Source organism: Beauveria bassiana, assembly GCF_000280675.1.
Source record: "Beauveria bassiana ARSEF 2860 unplaced genomic scaffold BBA_S00057, whole genome shotgun sequence".
NCBI lineage: Eukaryota > Fungi > Ascomycota > Sordariomycetes > Hypocreales > Cordycipitaceae > Beauveria > Beauveria bassiana.
Window position 1 is genome coordinate 49423 of NW_007930892.1, and position 20587 is coordinate 70009.

At 50.3% G+C, this 20587-nt stretch overlaps 5 protein-coding genes across 5 annotated transcripts; 4 read left to right on the top strand and 1 right to left on the bottom strand.

Moving 5' to 3' along the window:
- Positions 1 to 1152: 1152 nt before the first annotated feature.
- BBA_09537 (nitrate assimilation regulatory protein nirA) lies at positions 1153 to 3196 on the top strand (the record flags this gene model as incomplete). Its single annotated transcript, XM_008604634.1, has 6 exons — positions 1153 to 1302; positions 1388 to 1771; positions 2113 to 2146; positions 2194 to 2581; positions 2631 to 2736; positions 2960 to 3196. The coding sequence occupies 6 exons, from the start codon at positions 1153 to 1155 to the stop codon at positions 3194 to 3196; spliced, it is 1299 nt and encodes a 432-aa protein (XP_008602856.1).
- A 229-nt stretch (positions 3197 to 3425) lies between these two features.
- BBA_09538 (DUF323 domain-containing protein) lies at positions 3426 to 4698 on the top strand (the record flags this gene model as incomplete). The annotated part of the gene is made up of 3 exons (XM_008604635.1): positions 3426 to 3772; positions 3860 to 4557; positions 4622 to 4698. 3 exons carry the CDS (start codon positions 3426 to 3428, stop codon positions 4696 to 4698), a joined length of 1122 nt encoding a protein of 373 aa, XP_008602857.1.
- A 2092-nt stretch (positions 4699 to 6790) lies between these two features.
- On the top strand, positions 6791 to 7546 carry BBA_09539 (protein phosphatase regulator; the record flags this gene model as incomplete). Its single annotated transcript, XM_008604636.1, has 1 exon — positions 6791 to 7546. The coding sequence occupies one exon, from the start codon at positions 6791 to 6793 to the stop codon at positions 7544 to 7546; it is 756 nt and encodes a 251-aa protein (XP_008602858.1).
- A 4643-nt stretch (positions 7547 to 12189) lies between these two features.
- BBA_09540 (uncharacterized protein) lies at positions 12190 to 13972 on the top strand (the record flags this gene model as incomplete). The annotated part of the gene is made up of 6 exons (XM_008604637.1): positions 12190 to 12738; positions 12801 to 12913; positions 13063 to 13230; positions 13301 to 13424; positions 13479 to 13812; positions 13947 to 13972. 6 exons carry the CDS (start codon positions 12190 to 12192, stop codon positions 13970 to 13972), a joined length of 1314 nt encoding a protein of 437 aa, XP_008602859.1.
- A 316-nt stretch (positions 13973 to 14288) lies between these two features.
- Positions 14289 to 14742, bottom strand: BBA_09541 (uncharacterized protein; the record flags this gene model as incomplete). The annotated part of the gene is made up of 2 exons (XM_008604638.1): positions 14289 to 14490; positions 14582 to 14742. The coding sequence occupies 2 exons, from the start codon at positions 14740 to 14742 to the stop codon at positions 14289 to 14291; spliced, it is 363 nt and encodes a 120-aa protein (XP_008602860.1).
- Positions 14743 to 20587: the final 5845 nt, after the last annotated feature.

The window sequence follows — 20587 nt, forward strand, 5'->3', positions numbered from 1 at the left end:
TACTCAGCTCAATCTCCTGACATATACGCTACGTCTTGCCGGCCATAGCTTTACAGGAAAAACCACTGTAATTACGGAGGCTATGCTCCGCGCAGTCTAGTTGCTGAATCAAAGCAACTTCGTGGCGTTTTCACAACAACATCCACTCGCGGATAAAGTGGCCAATAAGGCTTTCCGGAGGCTTCGGAGCTCATGCATCATTGTTACTAGCCCTACCTAATGATTGTCCTTGCTACCGTGTGGCTAGGGTATCTTTCTATATTACGGCCAACTGCCGGGCTATAGACGCGCCATTACAACTCGGCCAAACTACACAGTTTCTACTTTTCTTGACCTAGTCTTGCCACGGTTGGAAGGCGAGAGTAGAAAATCGCTTCAGTCATTTTGATAATGGCATAGGTCGTAAAGCTAGTATATACAGACAAGAGGAGAGTAGCGCTCTAAATGTTACTGACCACATGCAATCTGTTTCATAGCTAAGCTATAAATCTGCGGTGATTCATCGTCTGAAGTTCAGTATATTATCTGGTAGAGATAGGCTGGTATTTCGGTGGTATCTTCGACAGGCCATATAGTGCTGGAATGCAATTGGTTCGGAAGTCATGGTTGCTATCGCTCCGATTGGTTCAGCACTAGGTAGCTGCAGTTCTGCAGCTAATACTTGTGGCTTTTATGATGTGCAAAGCCGAATGAGGCTACTGTCGGAGGCTGTGACAGGCTCGCAATGGAGAGCAGGCTTGAGCAGTTTGCGGCACAGGTGCACTCGGCTTCAGCGAATTTTGGCTCGAGCCAGCGGGTGTGGCGCATGTAAATCATGAGGATGTCCTTCCACATGCGCTGTGCCACGAAGGACGGCCTCTATGTAGGGGTGTCCACACTGTGCCATCGCAGTAGGAGGGACATCCATTAGGCCCTGATGTGGTACAGCCTTACAAATGGGACATCACTTTGTGAGGACATCCTCGCGCAGAGGCTGGGACACGCCATGTACTGGGGATGCCTAACTCGCCAATTTGACCAACTCTGTCCAATGGTCACCATGACGGTATCCGCGTGAGCGCTATCCACTACACTCGCCCTCAAGTACGGATCATTCAATCTCTCGACTTACGCAATATTTGTACTCAATAATCCTTGGTATCTTTGCAGAAAATGAGTTCTGATCCGCCGCAGCCAGCCTTCTTGCGGCCGATTTTACCACGAACCGAACTGTTGCCACGAAGGCCGCCCATGAGGAATCTTCCGCCGCGACGTCCTGTGGCCCAGGTGGCATGCAAGAGCTGCAGAAGAGCCAGAATCAAGGTTCGTAATTCTTTGGCGGCGAAATGGCTCGTGCAACTTTTCAGCGAATACTCGATTTTCTGACGGGTTCCTGACGGGCTCACAGTGCAACGGCGCGCGACCAAGTTGTTCCGCTTGCGATCGCAAGAATCAAGAATGCATCTACCGCGCAGAGACCGGCGAGTCAAGCAACGCAGCCCTGAGACGACGGCACCGTGAAGACAAAGAGGAGCTTCGCGTTCTTCGTAGCTCCCACAACGCTCTGCGACGGGTCGTAACTGCCCTCCAGACCTTTAAAGAGGATGAGGCCGCAGCGATTCTCCGACGCCTTCGTGAGAGCCAAGACCCTATGGCAGTCGCCACGCAGCTCGAGGGAGGTGCTTTGCTGCTCCAGCTTCGCGTTGCCCCGAGACAAAGCTTCGCTTCAGTTTACCCTCCCGCCGCGATATGTCGAGAGCGACAACCCCTACCTCGCCTCAGTGCTCTACGAGTCGGCTGGCGAGGAGAGCAAGCGTAAAAGTGCGGCAATGGCGGCGAGAAAAGCAGAAAAAAAGATTCACCAGTACAACAAAGGATAAGCGAGAGCCGCCAGCGCAGGGCGAATTGGTGGGAAGGTGCCGCCCAGAACCACTTGAACAGAAATTCTGCCAAAACCATCTAGCTCATCTTAGCCTTGCGCTAAGAAACGGAGGGCCGGAACGACGACCGGAAAGGGAGGGTCGGCCCCCGCCAGGCGCCAAAAATAGCTGCGGAGACGGTCATAGACCGGAGCCAAGAAAAACGTAAGGCAACCGACAAACATGCAAAACGCTACACACTTGTGAGACATAGGAGAGCGAGAAGGACGCTAGCCAGCAACCACCGGGTCAAGAATTGTCGGTGATAAATCCAGTGTGGCTAACAGACCGACAGACCTAGACCGGCCCATTCGGTCTGTCGGTCTGGGTTCACGAGGGCTTGTGGTCGACACCTATGTGCGATTGCTATCCGACTTCACGGAAGATATCGAGAATAGCGTGCCGACTCCGAAGGCGCCGCCCATTCTTGCCGTCCTCTACTCGTGCTACTCGTGGTGGCGTCGCTTGAGGAACATTCTCCCACCACAGCTTCAGACATACTCACGGCAGCTCTACGCCTTCAAGATGGCTGGCAAGCTGTTGCTACGGTGCTTCTACGCGGCGAGAGTGCTGCAAACCGTCCTGATCGCAACGGTCTTCGGCTTCTTCGCCGCCGTCAGCTTCACATGGATATGGTGGTTTGCCCGACGCCGTTGCATCTGGATTGTATACCGCTTGGTCATGTAAGTAGGCAGCAGATTTGACAAGCAGAGATCACTGACCTGTGCCTAGCCCATTCGTATTGATTTCGCTCATTGCGCTGATTTCCACTAGCATCCCGGCGATGGATGATGCACACTGGTCCCGCAGCGTCCTTATAGCGACGGCCATCTTTTCGGTATGGATATATGTCTGTCGGCTATATTTGCGATCATCGCCTCCAGCAAAGCAAAGGGAGACTCGAAGAGGAAGGTGAAGCACACATGGACTGTGCTGCGTGATAAATTCTTCCAAGCCTGCAAGTTGTAGCATTCGTCTGGACCAGGGCTTCTTGCCCCGCCGAGGGGTACCATAATGGTTCATTTCACGCCACGGTTGAGGCTAGCGCGTGATCCGTTTAGTTGCGCCGTCAACGCTCAACGCGTTGTCGGGGTTTTCTAACCGGCGGAACTGGGGGGGGGGCGTTCATGCCGCCCGCCACTGCTGCCACCACCACCGCCACCCTCGTCGCGCGCACGCTCGAGGCTTGGTCGGGACACCAGCATCTCACTCGCTTTCAAGTCTCTGTCGACTCACACCCCGATCGTTATATTCTGTTTGTCAAAGAGGAAACCGAGATTGCTTCGGGGACCATCTGATCTGCGCGCGCGTCTTGCCGCGCCGTCACTCGTTGTTCAATACCGCCCGCGATTGCTTCCGCATTCTTGGATCCATACGACAAAAACAAACACAACACGAGATTTACACACTCACAAATTCGAGGCTTCTGCACATATGTCCCTATCCGTCTCAGGTTTCCATCGTCAACCTTGATCTGTTCAGTACCGTCCATCTCACTTGCCCGTTACACAAGCAACCCTAAGCATAATGTCTTCACTCACTGAAACGCAAGCACTGCCGACAACGGCCGAAAAGCCGCCTGTCGCTGCCATCCCGGAACATGGAAAGATTCTCGATATTGGTGGCAGTGCTCTGAAGTATTCTAGCATCGACAAGCTCAAGGAAACACTATATGCCATCGCTGCATCGAGAGAAGTGCCAACGCTGCCTGACGAGCTGCTATATGACGACGTGGGCCTGCTCATGTGGAACAAAATCATGACCATTCCACAATTCTACCAGACCCATGATGAAACAGCCCTCTTCGACCTCAACAGCTCCGAGATTATTCGTCAAGTCCCTGATCATGTCACAATGATTGACTTGGGTTCAGGGTGAGTAAACTAATCACACGCATTCATTGTATGTCTCGCCATCTATTACCAGAATTGCTAACCATGTGTTTTGTTTCGTTGACCCAGTGATACGAACAAGGTCGACCACTTTCTCGCCGAGTTCGAACGCAGGAAAGTCCATGCCACGTACCTTGCTCTCGACATTTCCAAGACCTCGCTAGACGAGAGCATAGCTAGCTTGACCGCTAGCCACTCTAGCCCTGATTCAGTCGTCAATTGCGGCGGCTTTTGGGGTACATTCGAGAACGGACTGCAGCACATGGGCAGGATTACAGGCCCTCGTCTATTTCTGTCCCTCGGTTCCGTTCTGTGCAACGATCCTTGGCCGACCGCGCTAGGCCACCTTAGAAGATGGGCCGCCGAGCTCCGGCCGGAGGATCGTTTGCTGATTGGCATGGATGGTCACCTTGTTGCTGGCAGCCGGGACAAGATCTGGACCGCCTACCATTCCTGCGATGATATGTTCCGCGAATTCTTTCTGAATGGTCTGAAAAACGCAAACAAGCTTCTCGGATATGAGCTTTTTAGAGAGAAAGATTGGGATTTCGAGGCTGAGTTGGAGGAGAAGCCAACAACGCGCCATCGATTCTTCATGCGTGCCAATAAAGACGTCCCACTACAGGAAGGCGGAAAGATGATTTCCAAGAGGCAAGAAATTGACTGGTTTGACTCTCACAAGTACGAGGAGCAAGATGTCCGGCTCATGTGTAGTAAAGCTGAGCTGACTGTCCTTCAGTCTTGGGCAGCACCAGGCTCTGAATTCCGTACGTTATCCCGTGTTCGCCTGTGAACATGCAACAGATTGCAGAGGCTAATGAGTTAATGCAGGCCAATACCTTGTGCGCACCAGGGGCGAGTGCGATACTATCGAGAATGGTGACAGCGGCATTGCCGGCGTTATCTAAGCGCATAGAGGCCAGGCAGTGTCTACCAATATCGCCCATCTTGCAAAGTTTCAAGACTGGCTTCAGAGGCAACCTCAGCTACGTTGTGAAGCTGTCGGATAACGCTGTCTCTCTGGGTACAGTACGCAAGCGTTCTGCCTGGGTGGCAAATTCTGTCGTAACACTGCTGCTTGCCAGGCAGCAGTTTCCAGAAGTATTTAATGCCGGATTGTTGACTTTAGGAAAACAGGAACAAGCTTTTTGATAACAACAGAATCAATGACAGCTAACTGCCTCACATAACGTGACAGAAGCGGCCCTTCGGCCGCTTGCTACGAGCTTTGCAGAAACACCGGCCGCGAGCTGCGCCAACGCCATGTTGAAAGTTTTGGAAAGCATCGTACCGTTATTCCGCGGTGAAACTAGCCTCTTGGAGGCTGATTAGCAACATGTTTACAGCATAGAAGTGGAAAATACACCAACCTAAGACGCCCAGAACGATATTGAGCTCAGTAATGTCGAGTGTCGCCATCTTGACGAATATGGATAAATATTGTTGTGATAATAAAGCTGGATTGGCAGTATTTCTCTTGTCCAACAAGAAGAATGGCTGTGTAATCCGTTTCTGTAAGATCGAGGTGTAAATGTTGGGTTATTAGAGCAAAAAATGGCAGGTCTACTAGGATATTCTCCAGTAGCACTAATAGTAGCCTATATTCTACGTGACAGCCCTTCTGACCGAGAATGGTTTCGCTGTTTTGAAAGGACCCAAGTAGAGAAGATGGAGAGCGGGGAGTGGTTCTGGAGATATACCTGGCTCCCGTCTGGTGTGGCTGCGGAGCGTCAGGCCCTAAAATAGAACCGCGTCAAGTATTTGGAAACTCGTGGAACACGGTCTGATCGGCTTTGGTAGAATTATGAGCGGCAGAGCGTGCCGAAACAAGAAGGAAGGGCAAAACATAGTAGTGTGACTTTAAAAACAGACGGGGGTGGCAGGAGTTATCCAGGAAACTCGCCGCTTGAGAGGATGTGAAAGCCAACTGGTCGCCTTCGGGATTGATCGGCAATCAATTGTGGATTAAGCAAGTGGGCTGATTTATTTTGGCCCTATCGGAGCCGTTACGCCGGTAGGATGACGTGGGGTAACGTTAGCGATTGCTTCCGAGCCGTCGTGGCTGCAGATGCCTCCCTTCCTCATTCGCCGCCCAGAGTTCGCTATTTTGTAGGGATATCAAATAATTAGAAGGGATCTCATAAAATGTACTCATGATTAGCAGAAATAAGTAACTAAGCAACAAGTACTTGGGGTCTGTACTTGGGGTCTCCACAAACACAGCGCAATACCGCACCATAGCGATGTCTACAATATGTAGTTGATTCTCCGATATACTTGAATCGTGGGTAGTGTAATTGTACTGCCCGAGTATGAGAGTGGGGCAGGACTTCGAGTTGTCGCGTCGCATGAGAAAAGCAATTTATGAGCCCGGGTTATTGAGAAATGGTTGTACATCTGTTTCTGGCGTCGATCCAGGCTTTGAGGAATCCCGCCACTGCAACATCAGCCCACACGCACAGCCGGTTTTGGACGATTATTCTCCGACGACGGAGGAGGTTTTAATAGATAGATTGCTAGGACCGCTGTAAAAGCTTCCGCTTGTGGTATTTCTCGGTCGAGTGGACCGGAGGCCGTCTCCGCTGTGAGTTGATTGGGAAGCAGAAACCCGGTTGCCATCATTTAAAGTCTGGAACGGCCAGACGGGTCGCAGAGCCTGCGAATAGTCATGTGAGTTGCTTATCATTTCATGGGATACTCTAATCCAATCCACCTTTGACTTAGACCTCTCATAAGTATCGTCGCTCTTTTACATCGCCGGCGATGCCATATACGCCGCCTTCCGTTACTCTTTACACTGCAGCCGGCTCCCAGCCGCAATGCCTCTCAATCAAAATCGATAAATCGCATAAATTACCAAAACACGATGAGACGCAGCGAAGACAGCAACCGAGGTCCAAGTTACCATGTTCGCTCCCTCCAGCTCTCTGCATACCGCACTGTCCACCCCTCAGTCCAAATGGCATGCCTAGCCGGCCAATCACCCCGAAGACACCGAAAATGGTACATTTTGACTCGACTGTACAGGTCTGTCCATTCTTTCAGCTTGAAAGTCCCATCGCTATCAGCACAGAATCGTCTTGCGCCGATGATGGCCAACTCGGCCGAGACCAGTTGCCCGACTTGTACAGCTTTCCATCCACTGGCGACGATAGTGACGATAGTGACGGCGAAGACTCTGTTTGGGTTATCAATCCTACCTATACCAGGGAGCCTGAAAAACCTGATGCCACAAGTTTCGTGCAACTCTGCGGACTTCGTTTGTCCAGCGACAATAAGCTGATATGTGGCTCTCTTGCTGTCGCAGCTACCACTGGTACACAGTCTGCTGCCTGCCGATTCACCTTTGACGGTTGGGAAACCGTCTCCGAGGTGTGCGCAATGCCCACTCGTCAAGCGGAACAAGGGATGGGATACGACTGGTTTCATTTCGAGGTCAACATCTCTGGACTTGCACACCTGAAGCGCCGTAGCTGCATCTTGTGTGTTCGCTGCATCATCGACGGGCAGGAGTACTGGGATAATAATGCCGGTTCAAACTTCCGGGTTCACTTTATACGGCAGCATCATCATCGCCGTCAGAAGCAGGGTCAACAACAGCATCATCAGACACGGCAACAAAACATAGTTGATACAGCGCGGTGGCTCTGTCCACTGACGACAGCTAAATCTTCTGCGCCAGCCACGGATTATTTCGACATATCCTGTGCATCTTACGAGGATATTATCGACAAATATTGTTTTGTATGTATATGATCGTACGATGCGGCAACGCGTTGTGCCGGTAAGAAGAGATTGCCGCTGACCACGATGTGACTTAGTTTACTTCTCGCACAATTGCAGCTTCAGATGAAAGCGGTTTTTTTGCTCAGAATTTCTAACGTCACCTTTTAATTAAAAGGCTACGTGGACACGGCCGAGGGAATACGTAGTTGAACACTTGAAAATAAACAAATCAGAATCTATTATACTTATTCTATAGAATAACTGGGTAATTAATCACAGTTCTGGCGTATGATGAGACACGTCTACATCCGCTGGTTGGCGCACGTTCAAGTCAGTCTCTGATCTTGGACCCCTACACGACCAGTGCTGGCGCGGACTCGCTAATCGGCCAGCGATCGTCTAGTCTACTAGTGGCGTGACAATTGGCACGCGAGTTTATGCATTCTTATTTTCATTTAATTCAATTTTTCTGCGAGATGCCAAAGGGCTGTCGGCCCAGAAAATGCCAGCCAAGTCGTGTCGCAAATTTCCAGTTTGAATGCTAAAATAAAGTCAAAATACGCAGCAGAAATAATAGACTATTCGCAACAGTCAAGGTAAAATTAAACCCAAGAATAGAAACTGAACTTATGCTAGAGCAAGCCCCTTTCCGACCTTGTGTTTCCTCTCCGTGTGCGCCCACAATGGTGTCTGCACCGCGACATAGTAATTCTGGCTTGTCTCCGAAACGGCATGTAGGGCGACATCTTCACCAAACGGGCACTCGCCTGCGAATTTAGGGTCATCGCTGTCTTCGCACTGGACAAGCTTATCCCCGTCGAGCGCTTTGCGCGCCGCTACCCATGCCTCCCGGCGGTGCACGTGCACGCCCACAATCTCGGGTCCTGAAGCGCCGTAGCTGCATCTTGTGTGTTCGCTGCTGCTGCTCAGCCTCAGTCACTGGCAGGCTTGTCAACAAATAAATCCAAATCAAATGAACTCAAATGAATTCAAATCTAGTCAAATCTATTCCAATCCAAATCGACCAAATTGATTTGTAATCAAATCAAATCGAAGAGCTGGATTTATTTGGATATTTGAATTCATTTGAATAATGTGGGTTGACCAATCGCAACGCGCAAGTTCACGGTTTCGGACCCGCCCCCTTTCGTCGCACGTCGACGCAGGTACGACTTGACACCAGTCAGTCGAAAACGTGTTCTGCCTAGCGGTCCCTTAGGGTCCCTCCCGATAATAGTTTCTATGGATGCCAGTGATCCAGAACCCCCTTCTACAGCCTAGGAAGAAACAGCGCACCATCTTCGACATGGACGCTCAGGAAGGACCAGGCTATGATGAATGCTCTTATAGCCTCCTTCGACCCGCTACACTCTCGACAGTTGCTTATTCGATGGGTGGCCTGCGACAACGTCCCTTTCAACAAGCTAGAGAGTCCATACTTCCGCAAGCTTATGGAATACATAAACAGTGCTGTTATTGAGTCAGGCAGTCTGCCAACCCTTAATACGATGCGTGATTGGATTATAGGAGCCTTCAATTGTCACAAAGGTGTATTTACTGAGCTGTACGGTCGCTCTCTCAGCCGCATTAACATATCATTCGACTAGGACAAAGCCAATCCAACCAAGCTCAGCAGGACATATGATCACTGCCGATCGAAGAAAACAGATCGACCAGAGCATGGCTACAGCGCTGCAGAAGTGCTATGATGATGAGATGGAAGTATACGCTTTTTTAATGGGAGCTTTGCAAAGCGCCAGCAAACGTGTGAACAGAGAGGGGTGATAGATGCAGCCCTCGAGAACTTCCCGAAAGTCTGGACCGCACTTAATATGAAAGAATCCCTGCCAAGCGCCCCAACTGCTAGCATAGAGACGGCGAGGCGTCCAACCTATGCCAAGATAGCCTATACCCATGCTACAGCCGCCCCGGAAGCATCCAGAAAGCGCCCGACTAAACCAGATTGCCACATACTAGTTCGCCTGCCAGACCATGCAGCAAACAAACTTTCCAACTACAGCATCAAGAAGCACTTGATAGACAACTTAGCCCTCAATCCAATGAGTCTTCTCGATGCGAGACGCATCCCAACAGGCTGGGCAATATACCCAGACTCCATTGAAACAAGGGACACTATTTTAGCGTCCCAAGATAAGTGGCTCGCTGCACTGAAGGCATCAAAGGCCGACAAGAAGGATACGTGGTATACCTACGTCGCAGAAAACACCCCCAGATATCTACATGATTTAGCGGGCAAGCAGTGGCCGTCATGGCAGCTGCCCACGATGAAATTCTCGCCCAGACGGGCTTCCTGCCCGTGGACTACCACATTCGCAGGAAGGATGATGGTACCACACCATCAACTGTGCTAGTAGTTTCCTTTAACCAGAAAATCTTTTAGAATCTGGCGCCTTTTTGGTACGAGCAAGCCAGCACGCCTGATTCGACAAAAGAAGCACCAAAACCAAATACACCGCTGGCAACTTGCCCGAGACTCTGCCCCCGCAGTGCGGTGCAAAACGTCCCAGACAAACGCCAACGCTAGACCCGCTCCAATTACAACAGCACCGAACGTACTGTCTACGACAGAAGCAGCAGATCGTTACACCGGTAGCCATAAAATTCGTCGCCACAACCGACAGAACAAAAATATTCCACGCACGAGAAGGCATGCATCCCGACGACATGGAGAGATGCAACTACCTAGCATCGTCAAAGCGCAAAAGACCAGCGCCATGATTACAGTGTGAAGAGATCGCAAAACAATGATGTGTATTTGAGATATTGGTTCTGTTGTGAGCTGCGTAGCTCCATTTCTTTTGCTGTTGCGAGGGTGAACCACCCCTTGCAGGCTTGAGGCAAAATGCACTATAGACGTGCAACGGACAGTTGGATGATTCATTCCTGCCTGACGAGGTGTTGGCGGGCGGTGGCGGGGCGGCTCGACGACGACGACTCAGATGTGCGAAGGACCGCCGTCGATACTTTCATGAGCAACCACGGCAAATTATACCGCATAAGGCCTCTCATTACCTCTCTCTATGAAGCCTTACTTAAACGTAGTTTCGAAGAATTAACAAGTTGGTAGCTTTCCGAGAGCGTTGAGAGAGCTGTGCCTAATGCTCTACATAACACAGGCGATAAATAATTATTCAAAGTAGAGAATAGCTATAGGTGGGTATGAAATAACAACCGGCTGGGCTCTTATGATTCGCGCAATGGATCTAAGACACCACATCTATTATGTTAGTTTCACGCCACACCATATGATTGGATTACTACCAAATTCGTTCTGACGAAATTGACAGTAAAAATCAATCTCTTGGTTAGTAAATGAGCGGTTTTCTGATCGCGCACAAGAAAGTACTGGTGGCCTGTTTCTGTCCCCGACGAGAGCCCTGCCTATGACCGCTGGGAAGTTGCCGTCCCATCTACTAGTTGGCTATGTGCAAAATAGGACGAAGATAACGCTGGCAATCCGGCGCGACTTTTCGGCTGTTGCCGCCGGCTGGAAAATGGGATACTTACCAGAAGCGGAAGCTCATATTTTCCGGCGAATCGTAATAGCTCGATCGCAACGATCAAGCTGGTACGTCTAAATGCTTTCGAGAGGCGCCCTTCTGTTAGTGCGTGTCTAGTTACAGTGGGTGTGTAAGTATGTGATTAGGGCGTGCTGTAGTGGGCCATTACCAAAGGCTTCTGCTGCACGCAAGACATCTTCCACCGGGCTTCAGCTTAATCCCCTCAAGGATGGACTCTAGATGCTATCATCGCAGAAGCCCCTTGTCTCTGCCATCCGCCACTTGGCACAATTGGGCCGTCGCTGGTATTACCTGTAGCAAAGAAGCGAGTTTAAGCTAGTTAGTCTATTGCTTTTGCAGTGCAAATTCGTATTTGTCTGTGCTACCGTTGTATAGCGGTTGACGCCGAAAGTTCGGCTCGAAAACAAGGCAAGATTGAGCACCGCCACGGTCGCATTTGCCACCCGTTTATGAAATCATGGGCATTGGCAGCGAGTATCATGGACGCAGGTCGTTTAAGCTAGCTGGACACGAACCTGCTATGAAATGCTCTGGTCGTTGATCTCATATCGATACAGTTCTTTTTCTATATCAGCCTGCACCAAAACAACACCTATATTTATACTAAGACGGCATTTTATTTTTGTTGTTGCAGATGTCATGCTCCCACCACCATGCCTTGAGAGGTCATGATGCGCGACTGTTTTTTGTCGGTACCTGTCAAAGCCCCCAGCCCTCAGCCCAAATGGTATGATAGCTCGCGAAGGACCAGACACGGGACTAATTATTAACCACCACCGACGTCATTGCAGTATGACATCAGAAGGTTTTCAATACTCACAAGATCCTGGCAAATTCGTGCTTCACATGCTAATTATCTCTCATCTGCGGTGCGAAGTACATCATGCAAATGTGGGACTGCATGTGAAAGCCCCAACAGAATCGGCTTCCCATTTCGTCCAACAAATATGGTATATTGATTCGACTATGCTCACCACACTCGCCACAGAACTAGTTATCTTTAAAAGCTTGGCAACCCAAGTACTTTGCGCAATGGTCTGCAAAGTACTCTTATGACGGATATTTGTACCTATTAGTTTGAGATCGCAACCTACGCCGAGCATTCGCGCCGTCTCAGTCCTGTTATACACCATGATAGGAACGTCACTATGGGATTACATCTTCATTCGGGCGTGCATATTCTTCCTGCACCTTATCGCACCTGTCAGTATCATTTATACTCTGGTCAACGTGCTGGTTGGCCTTCCCTTCCAACTTCCCCAGGCTCTTCAGGTGTGGCTCGCCCTCGAGGCTAGCTTTTATCTCGTCGTCTACCTACCGTACAGCAAATACCTACAGAAGGCCGCTAGGCACCCCACACTACCCTGCCGTGAGGATCGCAGGAAGCTGTTCAAGCGCTGTCATGAAACGATTCCTGATCCGGTCCAATATCTGAGAAAATGGTTCCGAGGTGCGGCAGAGGCAGAAATCAAGCGAGAGAACGTCAAGGATTTCTTCCGGTGGGCTTTTTTGAATACGGGAGAAATTGAATCGGCAGACGAGGATGAACTGGAGGAGTATGTTAGAGAGATGGAGACGTTGTTGGGGAGGAAGTTACAGCCTGGCCGAGGCAGGGCAGAGTGCCTCAGGCTGACTCTCGACAAGGTTGAGATGTTGCATCGGAGCTTGACGTGGTATTCAGTAAGTTTCTACAGCGGCATAATCATTCTCTACAAGTTAATTTGCTGATGTTCTCGTTGCAGTGTGTATTCATTGTCGATCTTTTGACGTCGATTCACTTGCGATACCACTCTTTCGACTTCTACCGCACGCAGTTCTGCGCTCTTTGGCTATCTTCCCCGCACGCCCTCACAATGTCTTTTCCAGCTATCGCTCTCCTGCAGAATCCCTCACATACTGGCACCGGCCGCATACGTCGAAGACTAGACTGCCTGTCTTATTCATTCACGGCATCGGCATCGGTCTTTACCCATATATAGATTTTCTGGCTGACATTAATGCCAGTGGTGCTAAGCGTTCACTTGACGGGCAATTGGGAATCATCGCTATAGAGATTATGTCTGTCAGTTCTAGAATAACGGCAGAGGCAATGTCAAAAGAGCAAATATGCAACGAGATTCGTCACATATTAGAAGCACATGGGTGGGACAAATGTGTCCTAGTATCGCATTCGTAAGTGGTCATATTACTGGCGCTTCAATCCTCATGGACATAGCTATATACTGAACTTGACCTTCTGCAGTTATGGGAGTGTGGTTGCGGCGCATCTCCTCCGCAGCCCAAAAATTGTGCAAAAGATTGGACCGGTTCTATTTGTTGATCCTGTGTCTTTCCTCCTCCATCTACCCGATGTGGCGTATAATTTTGTATGCTTGCTCTATTCACAATTTCGTATCATTTGCTAACTTCTGATGCTGAAGATCTGTCGGGAACCACGCCGGGCTAATGAATACCTCCTCTCTTACTTTGGTTCTAAGGACATGGGCATCTCCCATACGTTATTCCGGCGCTTCTTCTGGGCTGATAACGTCTTGTGGACGGAAGACATTAGCAAGCATCGCGTGTCCGTCGTTTTGGCCGGTAGAGACATAGTAACCGACACGAAAGTTATTCGGGCGTATCTTATGGGCCCGAAAGATACAACCCTGAAGGGAAAGGCTTGGAAAGACGAAGCGTGGAGAGATGACGGGTTGGAAGTGGAATGGTTCCCACAGTTTGATCATGGACAGGTTTTCGATGATGAAGCGGCTAGAGGTAGGCTGGTTCGAATTGTGTGCAGCTTCTGCGAGCAAAGCTTGTAAGACACACAGTGGTGCAAGCTGAACCGTTCAACTTGGAAATTTTGGGACACTTTTATCATGCTATGCAATTCTCTTCGCTCCTGCTAGGAATAGCCTCCAATAGTCTTATATGAAGTATTCGGCGGCTCATATTGGTGGCTAACTGTAGTTCTGTTAGGACTTGCCATATAGTCGAGTCCGAGTATGCGCATTCTTCTCCGAGTAGCTGGCGCTTTACAAGATCCCTGGGACGGTCATTAGGTGGCAGCCCTCCTTAGAGTTCACAGATGTGCACGAAGTCAAAGGTAGCTGCAGGAAATTCCAGCGAAACTGCGCATCATGAATTCGAAAGTCGCAGTTTGGTGGGACACAGATCGGCTGTATTGATGCAATATCGAATCCAAGTATCTCCGCAGATGGGCACTCGTCAGCCATGCCAATGGCCCAGATTCAAGTGCCAGTACCCAGGTCTAGAATACGGTGTAGCCTTGCATGAATCGGGGCCTCAAAGAGTCGGCCGCCCAAAAGTGATTTGATGAAGTGGTGGGCTATATCCAGGGCGGTATTCTGCCTCTCACCGTTGAGACACGGATGTTCGGTTGTTTCCGAGTGCTGATACGTGCGACCGTAGAGGGTTCGGCAGTCGAAGATGCTGTCGGGAAGAGAAGTTTTTGACGAGCTTGCACATGCTTGTCGATCACGTCGATGTTACGAAATTTTTGTTTGGCAGCGAAGCTGCCTACCTTCTCCTTGTTGTCGGTCGTCGGCCCGAAAGAAGCAGCCCGTTCTGGAATCGAAACCGCGAGCGAATGCGGGGGGCCGATGCAGGGTAGTCCATGCGGACTGGTTGTAGCCACTGAGAGCTGACTGGACCAGACGCCAACCACATGTGCCAGTTCTCCATTTTTGCATGGAAGTTGCCGGGTTGCCAGCATGTCTATAGGAGTCAGTCTCGCTCACAAAGAGAAAACTACCACACAAGACGCTGGCGTCCGCTGATGGTATACGCAGCTGGCGTTGCTGGCAATAAGAGATCCATGGCACGCGAGAAAATAGCGCGCGCTTTGGTCCATTCGCTGAGATATGGCAGCGCTTGTCCACTTTTCTGTGACGCGCACTGCTGAAAAACACATGTTTCCGCCTTTCGCATTCATAGAATGAAATTGCAAGATGTGGGATAGAAGTCTATCTATGCTACTATGTGTTGAATGCTACAGAGTAACTACAAATGCCACAATCAAAACAAAGTACCACGGGTACAGCAACCTGACACCGCTGCTCACAAAAATCGAGGTAGAAACAGGCAGAGAAAAGGAGGTTGGACGGCTGTGACCGGAAGTGCCGCTGAACAAGCCATGGCTGCCCATATCAGTGCGACTCAGGTTTCACAACCGTAAAGTGAACAAACGAAGAGGGCAGAACGCACTACTTGGCCCCGTCATGGGGGCGGGCTACTGGGTGGTCAATAGTTGGACGAGTAGGAAGCCACGGGCCAGGTTGATCATCGTGGATGGGATCTGCACGTCATGGAACAGAGCAAGCAAAGTCGGCAAGAGCAAGGCAATAGACGAGCCAGAAGCCGCTATCATCCGACGAGAAGTGAGGCAGCAGGGTCGTAAGAAGACAGTGGACGGCGAGGAGAGCGAGCGTAAAGGTGTGGCAAAGATGGCGAGGGAAACGCAGAAAAGAGATTCACAAGTGCAACAATGGGCAAGCGAGAGCCGCCAGCGCAGGGCGAATTGGCGGGAAGGCGCCGCCCCGCACCACGTAACCAGAAATTGTGCCAAACGATCTAGCTCATCTTGGCCTTTCCCGTGACCCGCTGGCTCAGGCAGAAAGTGGTCTGCGCGCCTGGAAATGGAGGGCCGGAACGACGGCCGGAAAGGACATGGGAGGGTCGGGGCCTCACCAGGCGGCTGCCACGCCAAAAAAAGATGCGGAGACGGTCATAGACCAGAGCCACCCCAAAAAAAGAAAAAAAGAAAAAAGGCGCCGACAAACAGGCGAAACGCTGCCCACGTGTGCGACATGAGAGAGCCGGAAGGCGCATTGCGTGCTTTAGGTCCGTATCCAAAAACAAGAAGAATGACGAGTACGTAGCGGGAGCCGCAACGCTGAATACATCCCAATTCTTCGGTTTCCGATCTAATGCGGACCAATGAGAACGGTAGAATGTGTGCGGACTCTGGAAAACCGACGTTATCATCCCCGATAGGGTCGCCTTCATGGTCGCCTTCATGGTCGCCTTCATGGTCGCCTTCATTATCCAGTATCTTTCTTTCAGGAGTTCCTCGTTCGCGTGCCTGGCTCATACCGAAGGCTCGCGATATGACGCACCGATGCCTACCGCGAGTTAAACAGTCGCCACGGAGCGTGGACAGCCGTTCTAGCGTTCCGATTAAGTCTCGGCTGCTTGACCTCATAGTTGCAGACCGGTACGGCCACGGAGGCGTGCTAGAAGGCCCGGACGCGCCTGGCACGGTCTTGAAGCTGCAGTCTGCGGGTGAGACGGTAGTTAGGAATGCAGGGATGTTCAAAGGCAGGAGGGAAGGCTGGCCAGGAGTAGGGGCGGACAGGGTATTATTTTCGTCCCAGGTGGACGTCACTGTGTTGCCAGGCCCCTGCAAAGCATGGTCAACTGGATTGAACTGGGCCATACTGTCGCTAGTTCGGTTTGAGCCGGAACGCTTTCTGTTACATGTAAACCATCAGGCTAAGTCGGAAGATTTCTTGATTTTAAAGAAAAAGAATTTACAACAGTATTACAATTCATTAGTTGTGACCGACCACGTCAGCTATTTTCATACCTAAGTCCAGGCACACAGGAGCTGACTGTCATCACTAGCTTGTCATCACCATTAAAACCTTACACAAGACATAGACTGTGATGGTTTACAACGAAATTGTCAACACTGCAGCAGACCCTCCTCAGGCGCATGAAACAGGGAGCGGCGCTTGCTTACTTCGAGGATGAGGTCAAAGCATGCCTTGAAGATTTGACTGGTGCAAGACGGTCCCTTGAGTTGGCGATCTCGATTGTTGTACTGCATAAAGTACACTTTGGGTTTGTATATTTCCACCTGTTCGCTATCGCCTATGTTGATGAATTTGCTCTGATCACTTACAAAATTCGCACGAAAAAGCCCCCGCTGGACCCTCACACCAGAGCACGCAAAGGTGTAAACAGAACTTCAAAAGTCGCAAAATACGGTGAGCTTATTAAAACCACCAATGCTAATTCACCTTCGTCTAACTCCCAATGAGGCACGAAAAATAAAGATAAGCCAGGAAATAGCTCTCTTGTGGGACAATACGCACCACTAGGGCCGAACGCCGACTGCTTGGTTGAAAACTTGCTACATCACGCCGACCAAGATCTATTTGACCAAATTTTGGACGACGATGACGGACTTCTCCTAACTGAATTAGAACAAGAGAGGACACCCGCACGCGACATAGAAGTTGAGTTCGATGACGGGCAGATTTGTTCGCATCCCTGCTGGGAATGCGCCGATGTCTATTCTGACGCCAAGCCCGAAAGATTCGACAGGTGAAAACACAACTCACGAAGGCGAGAATGTTGAGTGCTCTGCTATAGCCCATTTGCCTGACGACACGCCCAGATTGGGGCCGAGGACCTAGTCAAGTTCCTGAGAACTGACGACGAAGACGGTAGGCAAACCTACGGTTGACGATCAACTCCGACCTCAGTACTTACGATCTTCTACAATCCCGATTTCATTTTGACCGATCTGGATGGCGAGAAATCTGCCACTAGGACTCAATCGGAAGCAACGGTTCTGCGCCTATTTGTCAAAGCGATTACGGAATCAGGGACACAGATTTGCACCTCACAAGCGAATGCGCATCTTTTTGTCAACATGTAAAGGTGTCTCTACTTCGCCGTGGCAAGGAATGGGCAGTGGTCAGGTTTTATCAACCACAGAAAAGGTATTGATGTCTTTGTACACGAAGGTACACATACCTTGGTCGGAAATTTTGGTAAGAATGGGGACTATTTGTCACAAAAGAAATTATGTGCCGATGCCTGGCTCTTTGGCGTATGGATTCGTCATTACAACAGTAGTAATGATTCGGAAGACGATGAGGGCGGTGCGATGCGCCCGTATTCACGCAACAGCGGCCATCAGCTTGCGTTGACTGCAGGCGTATCCAAAAGCCCTCAAGATGAGTCTCATTGTGTAATTTTATAGTAAAAATATTTGAACATTTACTTTTAGAAACATACAACTATAGTATCGTGATTCTGCAACGGCAGACGCGCTCACACGCAGCTTCGCAGGAGAAGAATAAGTCTAGCCGGACGAGCGTAAGCGATGCGCCAAGGCCCAATCTTTCCAGCAGTAGTACTCATTAACCCATTCCTTAATATGCTTATTTGACCGTAGAGAAAGCACTAATATATGTATAGAGAGGTAAATAGGTCAAGGGAGCAGCTGGGCCGTCCTGATTCTTGCCATCCGCATGTTCAGCAGCGCGGCCACTGTGGCGACAGGCTTGACTATCACTGTTGGCGTTGCAGAGCGTGAGAAATAACCCAGAATCATCGGACGATGATTTAAGCCGTCTAATAGACACTCCTAGCCTAGTTGAAAGACGGGCGGGTAGATCGGCGAGCAACACGCCGTCGACCAGTTCCTGACGCGAGTCTGGTGACTTGGCTGCTGTCCGCCAGCATGTCACGGGCTGTGTCGAGGAAGAGCTTGACCTGCATCGGCTCGCCAGCATCCACGGTTGGCTCTGGGTCGCCGATCTGCCCTTGCCGCCCCGTGCTCTGCACCATTAGCTCTTGCTAGGGCGGGAGATATTCGTCACGGAACGGATGGACATGCAACTCGTCTGGACAGCTGGCAGGATGTTTCTCAAGTCGATCCCCCCTGGGCCTCATACCTCTGCTGTGGAGAATGCGGGTGCTCACCCGACTCGAGCAGTGCCACCCAGACGGAATGCAGGCTTCCAGCCTACCAAGTCCAAATGGCCGCGACGAGCAGAATAAGGCATTTTCTTCTAGGTATGAAAAGTATGATATAAGAACTAAGCCACTTCAGGGGGCGGCGGATGCATATTCGTACGCTCACCTACTGTGCAAGCGGCATCAAACTACGTAACGGCTGTCACGTTGGCTAGGCATCAAGCTTTTGACGTGACTACTCCAACGCGTCGTCCATCTTCTTTCCTCAGCACTGCTACCGGCGCTGACTGTACGTCGAATTATCTCCGTCATCACGCTCGTCACCCATGTCCAAATGGGGATGACCTCTACAGGCGCTTTGCGCAAGGCAGACAGCAAGCTAGCTATTTACGGAATCAGTCTTTAAAATAAGGTGGCCTTTGGTAGAGACCAGGGGATTTGGGCACAGGACGTTAGGGCCCCCAGCGGAATTTGGGCGCTGGTCCGATTGCATCAATGCTAGTAGGGGGATCCGCCTAGTAGGCTTTGTAGAGACCTGCTAGGACACGCCATCGGACTGCTAGGTACCCGCCATGGTCATTGCGGAGTCTGTGCCGCAATCGAGCCGAGACGAAATAATATCGATATATAACCTGTGTGTCGGCTGGTACCGCGACTTATTCAAGCTTTTTGGTAGAGATAGAAGCAGGACACCGTTTTTGTTATTTACTCAGTGAGCCAGGCATGCTTATCTTAATGAACATTTGTTGACGCTACTAATAAAGCTATAGTACTTACTACCACTTCTGTCTGCTTTGCCTCTTCAGGCCTTTTATGGGCAGCGAATCTGCCATGGCTGAGCTTCGACCGCACGAGATTTGTGCACAGGCCGTGTAGGCTATTCTTTCGCTCGCGCAATCTTATGACGATCTTTTTACTCTGCAACGGGTGTCAGCCTTAGTGCCGTACTTTGTATGCGCCTCGGGCCTTTTTAGTCTTGCGGTCGAGGACAGCAGCTCAGGGCATGGACTTTGTACAGCTGCGTCACGAAGCGGCAGTCGAACCACAAGAAGCCGCACCGCGGCAAGAGAGCGGGACTACTCCTATAATCTTTGAGACGATATCGCCAGCGCAGATAAAGGTATCCGCCGTGACCCAAGCACGGTGCTCTTATCTAGAATGGGTTCGACTCATTCCGCGGCTGCCATGGCTGAAGAAAAACTCAAGAGGGACTAAGAGATTGGCACCGCTCGCGCGGGCCCAGTTAAGCCTTGTACAAACATTATTGGAACTAGATAATTCTGCTTGTTTTCTATTCGAATTCTCTTCACTTGCTCTTCAAAGTATTTCCTGCATTTGAGAGAGAGGTACTTCCCTTGTATCGGCCCAGATCGGAATGCCGAACTGTCATGTTATGTGAGGCAGTTAGCTGTCTGTTATTGTTGAGAAGCCTGTCCTTCATCTCCTAGATGGGTACGTATCCGACGTGCACTCTCCACCTCTGTTCAGAGGTAGCCGCATACGATTTATTCCGCATTTATTAGCTAATCGACCAAAGGTGCACGTGTTATGTTGCTATTAGGTCTGGTTACGGAGTGACGCAAGTTGAGCTGCTTGAGCTTTGCATGCAGCGATGTAGATGTAGAATAATACTAGATGCAGTAGTCATTAGCGCCAGCACCTGTCTCTATCAGTCGAGAAATTATCATCAACTTTATGCGTTCGAGATAAGTATGACTGATTTGTTGTTCCACTCCGTAACCAGAAATCATGGGAAGACGGGGGGACAATCACTAGTGACTTATGGCAGCCATGGCCAATCAGAGAGCCCCGGAGC